The sequence below is a fragment of the Ambystoma mexicanum genome, chromosome 3q, assembly GCF_040938575.1.
Source record: "Ambystoma mexicanum isolate Mex_15411 chromosome 3q, UKY_AmexF1_1, whole genome shotgun sequence".
NCBI classification, from domain to species: domain Eukaryota; kingdom Metazoa; phylum Chordata; class Amphibia; order Caudata; family Ambystomatidae; genus Ambystoma; species Ambystoma mexicanum.
Genome location: NC_090926.1, coordinates 766,393,976 through 766,410,504, shown reverse-complemented (window position 1 = coordinate 766,410,504; position 16,529 = coordinate 766,393,976). Strand labels below are relative to the sequence as shown.

Here is a 16,529-nt window from a genome sequence, read left to right as displayed (position 1 = left end):
CCTCACCCTCCCAGGAGAATATACACTAGATTCATTTAAAAAATCAAAACAACCATTGTTAAAATATATGTTGGGCTTTATTTTAGATTTTAATTAAACATAAATAATAAACATTACACATTGTAAAGTTGAGGTTGCAGCACATCGAGGGAAAATCCGCGGTATTGTCCACTGTCACTGGGGAAATGTTGTCTAATGGCAAGTACCGCACAGGCAGGTATTACTCTCCGAACGCGGTGTCCGAGCCTCCCGTGAAGCCACCAAGTGAAGCAACGATAGGCCACCAGCCTGTACCACCTGTGAAAAAAAAAGATGCAAACTGTATTAAACTGACCAAACTTTCTTATCAATGTCGATTCAGGTAACACATGTCATTTTTCTTAGAAAAAAATTATATCTAGAAAATGCACTATATGGAACAAATTTACATGCGTTCGAATGATATGTAAATGTAATTTTATATGTGGGAGACGACCATGAAATAGTGGTGGCATCACTGACATCACAAACAGAGTATACTTACTCGTTACTCGGATTACGCGGACGAACAGTGCCGCGAAGTTCGTGCATAAGCACCATCATCATCCTCAACACGGTCCGTGAGAGGCAGGCTTCCCTGAACTCTGGCAGCTCGGTGATGCATTGCGGACTTTGCTCGCCTTCCTGCAGACTTTGCTCGCTTTCCGAAATGTAGGCCAAGCACCCGGAATTTTCACGGCAGCAGCAGTTCTCCTCCTCAGTTGGCATTAGCTCGCACCGATTGCACGTGCACCAGGTGGAGACGCCGTCCATGCGACATGGTCCAGGCTCTTCATCCGTTGACTGGTCCTCCCAACTGCCGTCCGAATCCCCATCGTTTTCGCGTGCTTGACTTTCCAGTAGTTCTTCCTCGGTGTACTCGGGCTCGTACATGTACGGCATTATTGTGGCCATTGTGCGGTAAAGATAGTAAAATAATTTACAGAGATGGTACAGGTGTTCACACGGGCTACAAGCGGCGAAGGTAGCTGACCAGAGCACTGAAACGAGTCACAGAATACTCAAAGTAACACAGAGAGAGGAATGGAATCGAAAATCTGCTGCTGTGTGTTGTGAAACGGTCTGTTTATACTTATTGGGGAAAGAGGCGTCCTGCCATTTCCATGGCAACACGTCAATAGCTGAGGCGCAGCGATTGTTGACACGAGACGTGCTTGAAATGGGCAGTACGCGTCTGCTGATGTCAGGCTCAGGGGCGGGGGATTTGATTTAGTGCCGCAAAGGCAGGTGAGCCAGGTCGATGCGGCGGAATGATAGGATTATCACAAAATGGAGGCTGATTTCGAGTGCGATAATGGGCGAAAAGTCGGGTAAGGTCCATAGGAAAGTTTCCTACGATCTACCGATTTATGCTTACAAACACATGGCCGACCCGTAGGGACAATAAAAAAAAAGTCCCGGAACTATCCTTTAATCTAACCTAACGCCTGCCTCTACCACTAACAAAAAGGGGTTAACATAAGCTTCAACCAGAAGACTCTAGTAAGGGTTTTGTGTTAAGATAATGATAGCTGGTTTCGGACCTCCTACCCAAATGTCTTTCGGGTTTCGTTCCAGCTACAAAGTTCAGTTTCACAATGTCTGTTTAGTTTTTCACTCGTCTCTCCCCCTGTAGTTTGGATAGTGGTCACACTGCCTTGAAATGCAGGCTCTCTTGGTGTAATGCTCCTTTCTCTCTGCCTTGTGGTATTTATAAATCCCACCCCAACTCTGGGTATTCTGTTTCTTGCCCCTCTTTGGATTTTCTTGGCTTTCAACCAGCCATGGGTACTTTGTCTCTCATCCCAGCTAGGAGTCTCTTGGTTGTCACCCTCTCGGGTAAATGTTTCTCTATCCCCGTCTTGGATTATCCTGGTTCTCACCCTGTCTCATGTAATTGTTTGTCTCACCGTTGCTTGGGGTTATAGTCCTTTTCACCCATGCTTGGGGTCTGGCTGCTCCTCTGAACCCTCCTCCCAGGAACCACTGCACACGTTGCTCCTCATAGCAGTGTTCCCCGGGGGACAAAGGCTCTTCGGCTGTGGTGGAACCGGGTCTTGGGTTCCTTTTGTTGGCTTTGGCGTCCCTTTGTCGGTTTCAATACTTCACGTCTGTACTCGATGTGTCCTTGGCGCTGGAAGTAAACAACGCAGGTCAACCACTTCTGATCCAGTTGTACCTCCCCATTCGGTCACGGTAAGTCTCGCTGGCTCAGCACCGCATAGGAGAGTGCCGCGTTACGCGGGCTCCTGCCCTTCTCTGCTGTAGATGCCGGGAGCGTGTGGCAGTTTCCTGCCTCTGCCTTCTGGGAGGGACTCTCGTCTTGCAGTTCACTCCTCAGCATTTCCTTCTTGCTTTCCTTCGCGCTGTGTGCCGGCCTTACTGGCGCTTTATTTTTCTATATGTAACGAGATTGGATAAGTCTGTTTCTGTGAAACCTTACCAGCCCTTTCAAAAAGGTAATTAACACCATTATCCTTTTTAATGCCCATATAGCCAACAAACAAGTGGCACATGAGGGAAGATGAATAAAAATGCCTTTCTGGGGATTCCTTGTTCACTAAGGGGGAGTCATCCCCAGTTGGGTCCCGCTTGCCTTGTCCCGGGATCACCTCCCTAGTCCCCAACGGAGTGGCTCCCCCTGGGGGAGAAGGGATGAATTCTCTGGCTCTGGCCTTGGTAGATGTTTTACAGTACTGGGCGCTAACCTGTGAAATAATGTTCCATCAACTCATCATTTAGCAACGTTCATGTTCCTGACTCCATTAGGCTGTCAATGTTACGGCGTTGATAAAAAAGTATTTGGCGCTGTATACAAAAAATAAAATAAAATAAATAAGTCAATATTGAACATTGGAGAAAGCACTGTTAATGGAAGAGGCATGAATAGGGAAGCAAGACAGGGTCTCAACAGCAAAGCAAAGGGAAAGAGAGTCCTGCCTGAAATTCCTCTTAGTCATTGAAGAGGGGCGAGAAGGAGTTGGAGGATGGAGGGACTGAGATGTTAAAGGAAACAAAAATAAATTGCACACTGTAATAGAGTTCCTACCAGACAACCAAAGAAGGGCAGCTGAAAGTCTGGTGGGTGATTCTTGGGCCTTTCTAATCATGTTTATTAGGGCCTTGGGTAATGTTTCTGACCTAAGACCGAGAGAGAAGAGTATTTGGCCATACAGTGGCTCTTTTAAGATAGCACAGACATTTATGTCTTCGCATGGATGCCCTTCTTGGGAAAATCACTATTAAAATTCTAATCATGTCTCAATGGGAAATCTAATCCGGGTGTCGTTGTCGGACCGCTTTGCAAACTCCTCCGCAAAGGATCCCTCCACCTACCACCCCTCCCCCCTCGTCGTGCCATCCAGACAAATCAAACACATTACAGACACTGCCTTGGCACCACTCATGCCACCCCTGCCTCCCGAAACACAAATCCCGCTCTTCTACACAACAATTACAACACTATTACCACACAAACACTTGATGAAATTGCCCCCCATCAAAACACATAAACTCTGCAGCCACCACCATCACCCATGGTTTAACATTTTCACCTCTCTATCAAGCAGGAAGCCAGATCCCTAGAAAGAGCCTGGCAAAATAACCCATACCCCACCACCAGAACACTACTCCAACTGTGCTGCAAGAAATACAAAAAAAAGCAGTCATATGCAGTGCCAAAGCCACCCGTTATCTCCACGAACTTTAATCCACCACCAGTCGTACACAGAAACTATTCCACATTGTCAAATGTCTCTCCAAACCACATTCTACACCCCCATCCACTGATGTATGCAACTCCCCCATTGACTATTTCAACTACAAAATACACATCAGGCAAGCCCTTCCCTCTGTTCTCCCACTTCCACTCCCTGCTCCCAAACATGCCAACACAAGAGACACCTTCCACCCATTGACACAGACGCCCTCATCACCCTTAATGCCAATACAAAACATGCACAGCTCTAGGTGATGCATGTCCACCTCAAGCCGCATCCAATTGCATCACCGCCCTGGCTCCCCACTGGCTCAACATCATCAACTCCTGTCTCTCACATAGCACTATCTCAACTGAACACCAAACTAGACAACTATCAATCCTCGTCAAAAACACAACTCTTGACACCAGGATCCCTTAAAATGATTGCGTTCCTGCCATACCTCGCAAGAATCCTGTAACGCTTTGCCACTACCCAACTGCAACAGCATATCACAACCTACTCAACCCCTTCCAATCTGGCTTTCGACCTGCATAAAGCACCAAAACCCATACACTTCATATCCTTGATGACCTCCACAACGTCACTGACAAAAGGACACACAGCACCGCACATACTCCTCGACCTCTCTGGAACATTTGGTACCATCAACCACACCATTCAACTAGACAACGTAGCCCACAAAATGAAACTCTCAAGCACCGCCTTCAACACTTTGTCTCCATGACCACTTTTTGATCTTGCCTCATCCCGGTCAAGTAGGGCGTACCTCACCCGGGTCAAGTAGGGCATACCGCAAGGCTTCTCCCTAGAACTCCTCTTCAACCTATATGTTGAATCCCTTGGATAATCCATTAACAACACTATGTCCATTTCCACCAATACAGACAACACGCAAATATACTTCCAAATCACATCCTCCTCACAACTCCACACCCTAAAAAGCGGTCTATCAACTATCACTCCTGAATGTATACCCACATCTTCAAGGCCAACCCTTAAAAAACAGAATACCTCCTCACCCCCCTCCCCTCATACCCCCCCAGCCACCCTCTCTAGACCCAGAACCAAACTCCCCCCTGGACCACCGACTCATCCATCTCCACACCTGTCAAATCCCTTTGCTTCAACATCGACACCCCACCGCCCTCCACCCCCTGCCCGCTTTCCTTCACACACATGCTGTTGTCACCAAAACATGCTACTTGAAACTACACCTCATGCGAAAGATCAGACCCATCTTTTCTCCTGATGACTTCTGCACTGCGTCCAAGCACTGGTTCTCTCCAAGCTGGACTAAAGCAACATTCTCCTCCTTGGACTTCCCAACAGCACTGTTGCCCCCATGCAGGCCATACAGACTCTTTCTTCACCTACCCAAACGTTCACACATCACCTCTGCTCTCTCCCAGCTTCACTGGTTCCCTGTATCCCAGAAGATTGCCTTGAAAGGACTTGGCATTGTTTTCAAATTCATCCACCATAAAGCCCCATCTTACCTTTTCACAACAAACTCGAACCCATCACCCACACAAACACAAGACAAGCAAGCCAACATCTCCTACACATTCCATTCAGCAAACTAACATGTCCACAAATGCAAGCATTTACCCAGTGGGCCACCAGAGTCTGAAAAACCATACCTCTTCACATCCACTACCTCCATCACCACTTTCAGAAAGAGCCTCAAAACATACCGGGTTCCCCACATAACCCTGCCCCTCCTGTTCCCTTGCTACCACATGTCCATCATAATCTTCCTATCCTGAAAATATTTTGTTACTTCAGTTTCACTTCTCACCTTTTCAACCTGTAAGGCTCTCCAAGACCGCCTGGCTATGGCCAGTGGTGAACAACATTTCCAATCATATAATATACAATCGGACCTGATTTCTAGTGAAAGGTTTATTTCACTAGAAAAATCAATAACTTGAAAGCACTAAATCAATCCCGAAAACAATCCATACCTTTTGACTAACCCTCAATTTCTCTCCATCTTACCTAGCACACACATGCAAACCACCACACTCATACAGCTTTAAAAAAACAAAAGGCCCTCTCCCCAAACGTCGAACATCACAAACGTACACCTCTAACTTCAACCAACATTCTCAGACCCGTGCCCACGCTATAAGCATGAGGCTGCCTCTTTGGACACAAGGTCTTCGATGTCTTCTACACGTTTCACATAGAAAGTTCATAAGCACACAGTGATCACAGTACTTCCTATCTCCCTGCCACCTTCTTTAAGGTCTAACCAATCCTACCCACACTTCAGACTTAACCTCTTTAAATGGCTCAAAGACAACGACCTATAATCTAGCCTCCCTGTCCACTTGAGTCTTGCCCTATTGAAACCTTGATGCTCGCCTTTACACTCTGCATATGTTTATTTCCCCTATTACGGACTGACATTTTTCTGTACATTGACTATCTGTGTTTATATTCACTGTGCTGTACTTTTATCCTCATGCTGTTAACCACCCTTTTGTAACTGTGTAATCTATAACTGTAACTTGTAAGTTTAAAGTATTCTTGACCACGCGCCCCCGGATACCTTCGGGTCTGGCGTGCGCTACAAATAAATAAACAAACAAACAAACAAAATCTGCAACCTCAACATAAGCACTGAAATCTTGCCTTTTGCTCTCCTCCCAACTAACCAAACTCAGCCTCTCTTTCAGATCTGCCAGATCGCCTGGAGAACCATGCAAATGGCAGCGGTGCACAGTACTAATTCTAGTAACATGACATACTTAGAAAACCGTTTAAACCTCTGCATTTCAAGATGAGCCCATAGCTCTTGATCTGGTACATTCAGCTTTTGTGGGGTTGCAGGATACATCCATTACAGTGCCGTGTTTAGGTGATGTATCTTTCTGAAAGTCTGCTATGCTGGTTTCAGTCATACATGCTTGTATCAAAAGGGAAGTTACACACCCTCCATTCCTCCATTAGTTAGAAAGCAAGACCCCAAACCTGGGTACTGAAAGTAGTACTGGCTCAATTTAACCAATGTACAAATGAGGTATGCGGCTCCTGCCAATGAATCAAGGTATCTCGTAGTTCCAACTTTTGTTAGCAGAGTGAGTGCTTTTCAAGCTTTTAGCAGACTAGTTATTTTACTGTCTGAGTAATAAGCTAGTTCTTCAAATAGACAGATTCTTTTGCAAAAGTGGTGATTGTGTTTCACTTCAACTGGACTTTACATCTCTTTGAGTACACTCAATATAAATGGAACAATCGGATTATCTAGCCAAAACTAAACAGTTGAGTATTTAAACGCAAATGAAAGTGTTCTGTAGCTCAGGAAACGGGGATCAACTGGCTTCAAAGTAAGCTATCACAATATGCGTTGTAACGTGGGTCAAAATTGCATCGGAGCAAACCAGGGGACAAGGTGGTTAAGGCTACTTTTTATAAAATACTTGCTCAGCTGACATTTACAGGGCAGCAGTGCATAGCTTCTGCAGAAACTGGTATTGGTCAGTTGCATTTCCTTCCTTTTCTCCTCTGTGGCTCCTTGGGCAATGTTATCGACCGGGGAAGCTTGTTACCAGATTTTTTGTACAGGTTGGAACTTTATTTCTTAATTATGACAACAGTAGGGATATTTGGCGTATTATGAATGGATGAAATGAAGTGACTGAAGCACAGCTATGTTTGCCTTCCTTGTAGGCAGTGCTGTAGATTAGATTTTGAAGTGCAAGTATTTTGTTCCAGATTTTTTAAAGTTGGGAGTAAAATGTTTTTTGGGGGGAATAAGAAAGTAACTCCCCGTTGACAATGGGAGTATTTTATAAGCAAGTATACACGTTTTAACTGGAAAATGGTAATGTTTTGTAATTATATGTCTTTGCACTTAGTTATTCATGCACGTTAAAAGTTACAGGTTTACCTCTGGCAGTAATAAGTTTCTTCCTCTGCTACTACATGTGCTACTGGTCCAAACATATCCATTGAGCTGCGTGGGTGAAAACTGGGGCACAAGGTCCTACATGTCTGTTTTCTATTTTTTGTTGGGAGTATTTATACTACCTATTTTAATTTTTGGGTGTATTTGGTCATTTTTACAGATTAAAAGTGGCTGATACACCCCTTATCTTTAGGGCAGCTTATAGGTTGTTTGATGGCACTGTTCATCACTACATATTTTGTCTCTGGGTTCTGCATAATTGCTGGTCCTGTTTGTGTTTGTTTAATTGCTCCCAACTCGTTTTCAAGACTCTGTTTTGACCATGGTCCTATTTAGCAATACTTAATTAACTCATAACTTTCTCTTTCAGACTGTAGAACATGGCTTTCCACACCAGCCCAGCGCCCTTGGGTTCAGTCCGTCCATGCACCTCATGGCCATCGGCACTCGCTCAGGGGCCATCAAGCTGTATCCTTTTGACTTTGCTGCTGTCATGACGAGTCACCATGTTAGAGTGGGGGTTGGTGTTAGAAATAAATATTGACAATAGTTTTTTTTGTTTTGTTAAGCTCACACTGAGAAAAATGTTCTCTAGCTTCCTTGAAGCCTACATTTTGTGTTTATTTGTATTCATTAGACGAACCGGGATGTCAATTTCAATCAAGAATCACTTACAATAATCTATTTACAGATGACTGAGGCAATCCACCCTCCCAAGGATGCTTGTACAATAGCAAAAAGATGTGCAAAAGTTGCGAGCCAGTTGTGAAGATTGTCTAAAAAAAAAGTTTAATAAAGTGGGACATGGACGTGGGGCAAAACGAACAGAACATATGTACATATCTCTATATAATACAGAATCTGCGGTAGCAGCCCTGTAGTTTTGGTTTGTTTGTTTGTTTGTTTGTTTTATTCACTTATAATGCGCACCAGACCCGGAGGTAACCGGGCGCAGCAGTACAGAAAATGCGAAGCTTAGGTTGCAGGGTGGGGCCATGGGATACATACACTGTACAAATACAAAATACAAATATAGAATGCAAAATATCACGGTAAAGCAGCAATTACGGTTTACATGCAGAATAAATACAAAATATGATCAAGACAGTCTATGTACAGGTACTGTGTGGGCGAAAGCTCAACGGTCAGGTGGGCAAAGTGGGTGGGACCATAAGATCATGATGAAATGTATGTTCTAGGGTGGGGTGGAGGATAAGTGGGCGCCAGTAGGCTATTCATTGGCAGTCCTTAGCAGATTGATGTAGTTATTTCTGAATTTAGGGAAGGGCTGTGCCTCGTGTAGAGGATTAGGCAATGAGTTCCATAATTGAGCTGCTTGCACCGGGAAGCTACTACCCCCTGCCTTAGATAACCTGAATCTCGGAATGATGAGGCTGTTGGCATTTGCAGTTCTGGCAGGGCGCGAGTGATGTCTTATTGTGAGTTTATTGCGGAGATAGCTTGGTGCTGCATTGTTCAGGGCTTTATGAACTAGGGATGCAACTTTAAGGTGGATTTTGTTTTGGGAGGACAACCAGTTGTTTTGACGCCTGATGTTTGAAATATGTGATCTTTTAGGTACACCAAGGGCGGCTCGTAGGGCATTGTTTTGAAGAATTTGCAGTCGGCGGATAATGGATTTATTAGCTCCAATGTAGAGGGCATTACAATAATCAAGCCTCGAAAGGATTAATGCTCTCGCTAGGATAAGGCAGTTGTTATCGGAGAGAAAGTGCTTGCCTGCTCTAATGAGCTTGCATGTGTAGGCGGTGGCAGATGCCAATGACTTCACCTGCTTGTCAAAAGAGAGGGTGGCATCCAGATAGAAGCCAAGTGTCTTCACATCTTTGGAAACCTTGATAGTGTTCCTGTCAATTTCAAATGAAGTATAGTCCTGACTGAGTTTCTGTATGTTAGAATGTGTCCCTAGGATGAGCAACTCTGTTTTGTCATCGTTCAGGCATAGACCGTGGGTTGCCATCCATGCCTGGACGATGATATACACCCTATTCACCAAGGCCAAATCCTTGTTGTAGTCCCCGGAAAGTGGGAGGAGAATCTGGGTGTCATCTGCATAGTTGGTGTAGGTGATACCAAGATGGTCCAGAACATCAAAAAGGGGCTTAGTGAATATGTTGTAGAGAGTCGGGGAGACGCATGAGCCCTGAGGAACTCCACAACGGATGGGGATTGGGTCCGCCGCTGCCGAAGGGGAGAACACCCTCATGGTCCTATCACTGAGGAAGGATTCAATCCAAGATATGGCATCCTTGGAAAAATGTGCGGCTGAGTCTAAATGGCTACAAAGTACTCCATGGTCTACAAGGTCGAATGCCGCCGAGAGGTCCAGCAGCAAGAGGAGAGCCATTTTACCTTTATCTCTTATTTCATCTATTTGTGCCTTTAGGTTAATAAGGGCAGTCTCTGTACCATGTTGTGGACGGAATCCTGATTGGCGCTCTCCTAAAGGTTTATGTTGTTCCAGGAAACTTTGGATTTGATTGTAGGCGATTTTATCCAGGATTTTGAGCAGGAAGGGGACTGTTGTAATGGGGCGGTAGTTTGTGGGTATGAGAGGGTCTAGCGTTTGCTTTTTAAGCAATGGTAGTACCCAGGCTTGTTTTAAGTTGGTGGGTACCGTGCCGGACGCGAATGAGGAGTTGACGAGTTTGGCAATAAACGGGGAGAGGTCTCTAGCTGCGTCTTTTATAAGCTGGGCAGGGCAAGAATCGCCTTGGCAGTTAGACGGCTTAAGAGAGAGGATGACTTTCTCCACCTCGAGAATCGATGTTTTGGAAAACATAAACCGTGTGGCTGTGTCCTGGGTCTTTGGGGTATGGTCTGTAATGAGGATGTTAGTCTTGGGATGATGAGTAAGGGAGGCTTTCATTTTGGTTGTTTTTGTTTGGAGTAGGGAGATTTTATTGGATAAGGCTAGCTGAATGTTGGAGCACCAAGTTTTGTCTTTGATGCAAGTGTCCGGAATGGGGATGGGTGACTCTAGTTCTTTGAGGATGGTGAAAAGTTCCCTCATGCTTGAGTTGGCGTTGGAGATCCGCTTATTAAAGGAGTTCTGTTTGGCCAGATGGATTTCTTTTTTATATTGGGAGGAGATTTCTGTTAGTTTCATTTTATGGTCTACTGAAGGGGTGAGCCTCCAAGCTGTTTCGCAGCTCCTCATAAGTAGTCGCAAATCCTTTAGTTCGGGGGTAAACCATTTATTTAGGTGAGATTTGGGTTTACCTTTTCTAAGTTTCAAAGGTGCGATGTTGTCGAGGGTAGTTCGCATAATTTTGTTGTACTCGTTGACTAGTGTTTCTGGGTCTAGATGATCTGCTAATCCGTTAAGTGTAGGTAGGATGGCCGGGATCACTTTGTCTCTGGTGATGCTCTTTTTGTTTCTTGTTGGGCATGGCGGGGCCATGATGGAGGCTAGTGAAGGTGGTCTGGAGGTAGATAGTTCAAATGACAGGAAGAAGTGGTCTGTCCAAGGTTGAGGGATAATAGCTTTGATATTGGCCGTGCAATTGTAGTCTACTAGCCAATCAAGGATTCTTCCCTTATTATGTGTAGGTTCAAGAGTTTTTTGCGTCATGCCCAGATTTGAAAGGGAATTGGCAATAATGGTGGCATTTTTATCTGAAGGGTCATTGAAGCCCAGATTGAAGTCTCCTAGGACAAGTAGTTGTGAAGAGGTTTTAAGGTTATTGGAGAGTGAATTATGTAGATCCTCCTCGAAGGTCCCTAAGGGACCAGGTGGTCTGTAGATGAGGTGGATCGTCAAGGTTTGGGAGCTAGCTAGTGGAAGTTTGATAGTGAGTGATTCGCATAAGTCAGCTGCTATTGTAGGTGAGATTCTCATATCTAAGCTGGTCTTTGCGATGATGGCAATGCCACCGCCGCGCGTGTTGGTTCTATCTTGCCTGAATATAGTAAAGTCTTCTGGGATGGCTAAGGAGAGTAGGGGTCCTGCTGCGTTGTGCAGCCAGGACTCGGTGATGGCGATGAAGGCCAGATTGTCAAGCACTATCAGATCGCAGATATCTGTGGCATGTGCTATCAGGGATCTTGCATTTATTAGTCCTCCTTTAAATTGCTCAACCAATAGGAAGAGCACTTTTTGGGCGGTTTATAACTTCGCCCCCCTGGACGAACCCTCACAAAACTTTGCAAAAAAACGATATGGCCCCATCAGACTGATTCTGCAAGGTTTGGTGAGGGTGCATGCAGAGGGGCAAAATGTGTGGGGTTTTCCCATAGACTCAATGGGAAAATAATTTTGCTCACACCTACAGCCCAAACCCCTGGACGTATTTTCACCAAATTTGCGGCAGGAGCGACAGCTTGGTCCCGAAAGTGAGATCTGGTTTTGGTCCACGGACAGTCCTCTGATTGTCCCAGAGGACGTTGTGATGGCCGCAGACATTGGATGCACCCGCTGATTGGATGGTTAAAAGCGTGAGGTGCGTCAGATTTTTGGAAACGCCCATGTTGGATTTGCGGACAGCACCCGTTGTCCGCGAACATCGCAGGAAAACCATATTAAAAAACACAATATTGCACTTGTCAGACTAATGAAACAATCTCTGGAGAGGACCGTTGTGGTGAGGATGGGTTGGGATATGGTCTTTAAAAAGCCCCAAAAACGAGTGTTTTTCAAATCCAACGTCCACGAACAGTCCTGATGTACAGGCAGTCCTGTGATGTTCGCGAACAACTGAGATGATGTGGGGTATCTGTGCCTATTTCTGCATTACAGGGTTGGTGAAAAGCAGTTTTTGGATGGCTGATACCTTTGGTGACTCTCAATGAAACTGCATGACATTTTGGAATTTCATTCTAGACCTGACTCTGAATGGTTCCACATAGTGTGGTGCTGTTTTGTCAAGAGGGAACAAAATAAAGTGGGGGCAGAGGGTTCCAAAATATTTTAAAGGCTTATAAATGTGGTGCCATTTGACGAAACTGCACAAAAGTTTGCAAAAGGATTTTAGACATAGATATAAATGTTTTTGCAAGGTTTGGTCGGAATTTGTCCAGAGGGGGTAAAATTAGAGGGGTGTGTCTCAACATTTTCAGATGGCTTATAACTTTGTTGCCGTTTGACGAATGTGGACAAACTTTTTCAAAAAGATTATAGTCCCAACCTTGAATGTTTGTGCTAAGTCTGAATAGATTTTGTCAAGTGGGGGCTAAGTTATGACTATTGTATGTACGTACGTTTTGACTCTTTTAAAAAAATAAAACATGGGTGAATTTGCAGCAAATTCGTGTAAGGAACAATGGCAAGGACTTGAAAGCATGGTTTTGCAATGTGTCCACGCTTTATTTTTTGAAAAGTGTCCTAATGGAGGTACAAAAAATAGTGCTATTCCATGGGTGACTGAGGTATAGCCTGTGGCCATGGGCAGTGAACAGATTATCCGGGTCATGGCATAAAGCCATGACCCGGACAATCTGGCTACTGGCCATGACCCAAAGGGACCAGCAATGGGCATGGCCACCAGGGACCGGCTATGTGGTAACGTTTTTCGAAATAGGGCTAGGTTTGAATGGGGAAAATAAAGTCTACTTGTGGGGACAGGTTGAGGTGCTGGATGGGATCGCAGAAAATAAACACACGGAGTGTCAGCAAGAACTTGAAAGTATGGTTTTGCAAATATGTCCTGTTTTATTTTTTTTTTAAAGTGTGTAAATGTAAGTACACAACACAGTGATATAACATTGGTGTCTGGGCAATGGGCCTGGCCGTCAGCAAGGAGAAATGTGTACTGTAATTTGCTTATTGGGGCATGCGGCATGGCCGAAGCGGTGAGTTTGAATGGGGAAAAAATATTCTGCTTGCGGTTACTGCCTGATGTGGTGGACTAGATTACAACAAACATGCGCGATGAGCATTAGCAAGGAACTGAAAGCATGTTTTTGGAAATATGCCTTGTGTTTTATTTTTCCAAAGTGTAACAATGTAAGTAGAAAAACTAGTGATCTACATTTGGTGTCTGGGGAGTAGGCCTGGCCCTTGATAAATGCAAATGTGTACTCTGATTTGCTTATTGGGGAATGCGGCATGGCCAAAACCCATGCCCCATGGATTTGGAGACTGGCCATGGCTGCAAGCCATGAGCACTGGCCATTGGTACATTATTAGGGTATAGTGGACACTGGGCTAGGATGCAGGGTAGGTGTAATTGAAATAATAGGGGTGGTTTGGTTCGGCTGGGGGTCATGGTGGAGCCTTATGCCATAGGCAATTGAATGATGATTTGCATCCGCAGCATGCGCTGCTGATAACGACATGTTGCAAAAAATGTTTCTTAAGGGAGGTTTCTAGTTCTTTCATATATATGAAAAGAGGTATTATTAACTTGTATACAGTGATGTAACACCATGAAACATTTTCACTTCTAAAAATCTATTAAAGTGACAGAAAAAACTTTGTTAAAGGGATGTTACGGTTCAGATGCATCCCACCCTTGGGACTCCTCTGCTCCAGTAGTTAGCCAGTGGTGTCCCACCTTGTCATCCCTTGGCATTTCCCTCCTGGGTTCTCATGAGCACTTGCCCATCCGTACTGCCCCTTCTATTTATGTACTTCTCTCACTGCACATGTGCATTTGTAGGACTACATGTCTGCTTGCCTGACTAGCAGTATGGCTAGCATATCTAATACTCTAGCTCCACTGAAACCAAAGAAAAAAAAAACATTGACCAAAAACATCAAGCATGGTTTACAGAGGAGCTGAGAAAGCATAAAACCGGCAAAGGCCAAGGCTTATTACGCCTGGAAAACTGATCCCACTCTGATATCCCTTCAATCGTATAGGACAGTAGTGAAGGAATATAAAAGTGTGGTGCTGGCCGCTAAGAGTAATTTTCATAACTCACGTATTGTGAATGCCACATCGGATATCAGGGACATTTTTAAAATATTGAAAGAACAGGCAGCAACCCCTCCGCCAGAAGACCAAATGGAGATCAGAGATTCGGCATGGTGCCAGCGCATACAAAATGGTATGTAAGACAAACTCCTAGGAATTAGAAAAGGGATGTTAGAAAGAAAGAATTTGTTACATGCTATTTGTTCCTCACAGCAAACACCTATGAACACCGAAATCACAGTAGCTCAATTTAACTTTTTTCCAATTACAGAGGAAACACTCCAGAACATAATAGAAAATGTTAAACCTTCTAGATGCAATGGGAACTCATGTGCCTGCCTAATTAAAAAACTTGTCCCCCGCTGCTTATTAAATCTATATGTAAGTTTATAAATACATCTCCCAGAGAGGGTAAGGTACCAGACGACTTGAAGCAATCAATGGTAACACCTATCCTTCAATAAGCAGGTTTGGATAAGGAAAATCCTTTGAATTATCGCCCAATTTCTAACATACCTTTCTTACTAAAGTTTCTGGATAAGGTAGCTTATATACAGATCTCAGAACAGATTAATAAATGCCCCATTCTGAATGCACACCAATCCGGTTTTAGGAGTAGTTTTGGAACAGAGACTTCACTTCTTGACCTTAAGTCCAAACTCTTAGATTGTGTGGATAAAAGTTCTCTCTCTCTCTTAGTATCTCTTGATCAGTCTGTGACTTTTTACTCGATCGACCATAATATATTGAAATCCAGACTATCGGAGATAGCTAATTTCTCACCCATGGACAATGTTGTTCCTGGAGAACAGGCACAGCAGAGTCTGTTTAGATATTACGGTAGCTTCCCCCATTCCGGTTCTCTTTGGGGTACCACAGGGTGCGTGCACTTCCCCTAGTATTTGCAATCTGTTTATGGTACTGTTCTTTGCCCAATTAGAGGCAGAAGGGATCATATTTTCTAACTATGCGGACGACACGCAGTGTGTCGTCCCACTCACTGGCTGCCATTCACGAGATGAGGCAGAGTTAAACAGAGTGTTCAACCTAATGGAAATGTGGATGCTTAATAAAAATTTAGCATTAAATGAAAGCAAAATGGAACTGATGATCATAGGGAGTTCCGTGGCCATCAGCAAGCTGGATAGCAAATTTCAATCCTTTAGGTTGGGTTCGGACCATATGAAGCCGGTATCAAAACTTAAAATTCTAACAGTGACACTAGATCAATCGTTGTCTATGACAAATCATGTCACTAGTGTAATCTCGGATTCAGCATACTACATTAAATTACTCCACCACCTCAGGCCGCTAATTTCACAGGCAAATTCAGAAACAATTGCATAATTGGTGCAAAAATAAACTATTGTGGTAGTTTATTAGTAGGTCTAAAAAAATGTGACTTCCAAAGATTACAGTTAATGCAGAATAGGGCGGTCAAAGTGGTCTTGGGGCTGACCCAGAGAGACCATGTTACAGAGGCTAGGCAATCTCTCCACTGGCTTCCGGTGGAAGCACGGATCAAGTACAAAATCCTGACAATTACCTATAAAAGCAGACAAGGCAATATGCCACACTACCTTCAGAAAGTCATTATAGAAAAAGCATTTGGGTGAGAATTAAGATAATTGGGTCAGAATCTACTCACAATTCCTAGGAGTAGAACTTCAACGGCTGAGAAAGGAGCATTCCATTTCGCTACCCCAAAACTTTGGAATCAACTTCCTCTTTCATTGAGACGCCAAAGCTCTCTGGAGACTTTCAAGAAAGACCTGAAAACATATCTATTTGCATACATTCTATGGACCGCCTCGCTAGAAACCATTATGGAGAACTTATCCTGGTTGATGTTATGTTATGTTTTGTATCCTGTTCGTCCTTGTTTAGCGCCTTTATGCCTAAGGGGCCACAGTGCGCTATATAAATGATGTAAAATAAGTAAGGGAAATGCAGATGCAAAAGATTAGATTTGTAGAAGATTAAGTGCAAGTTGGTGTG

The 16,529-nt window shown here is 44.2% G+C and overlaps 1 protein-coding gene across 3 annotated transcripts in view; it reads left to right on the top strand.

Annotated features, from left to right (window-relative positions):
- The window catches only part of LLGL2 (LLGL scribble cell polarity complex component 2), a 908,486-nt gene that overhangs the window by 221,939 nt on the left and 670,018 nt on the right, over window positions 1-16,529 (top strand). For all 3 annotated transcript variants that reach the window (XM_069654770.1, XM_069654772.1, XM_069654771.1), the window contains exon 3: window positions 8,024-8,121. In XM_069654770.1, coding sequence (XP_069510871.1) covers window positions 8,024-8,121 — 98 coding nt within the window. The remainder of the gene's footprint in view (window positions 1-8,023; window positions 8,122-16,529) is intronic.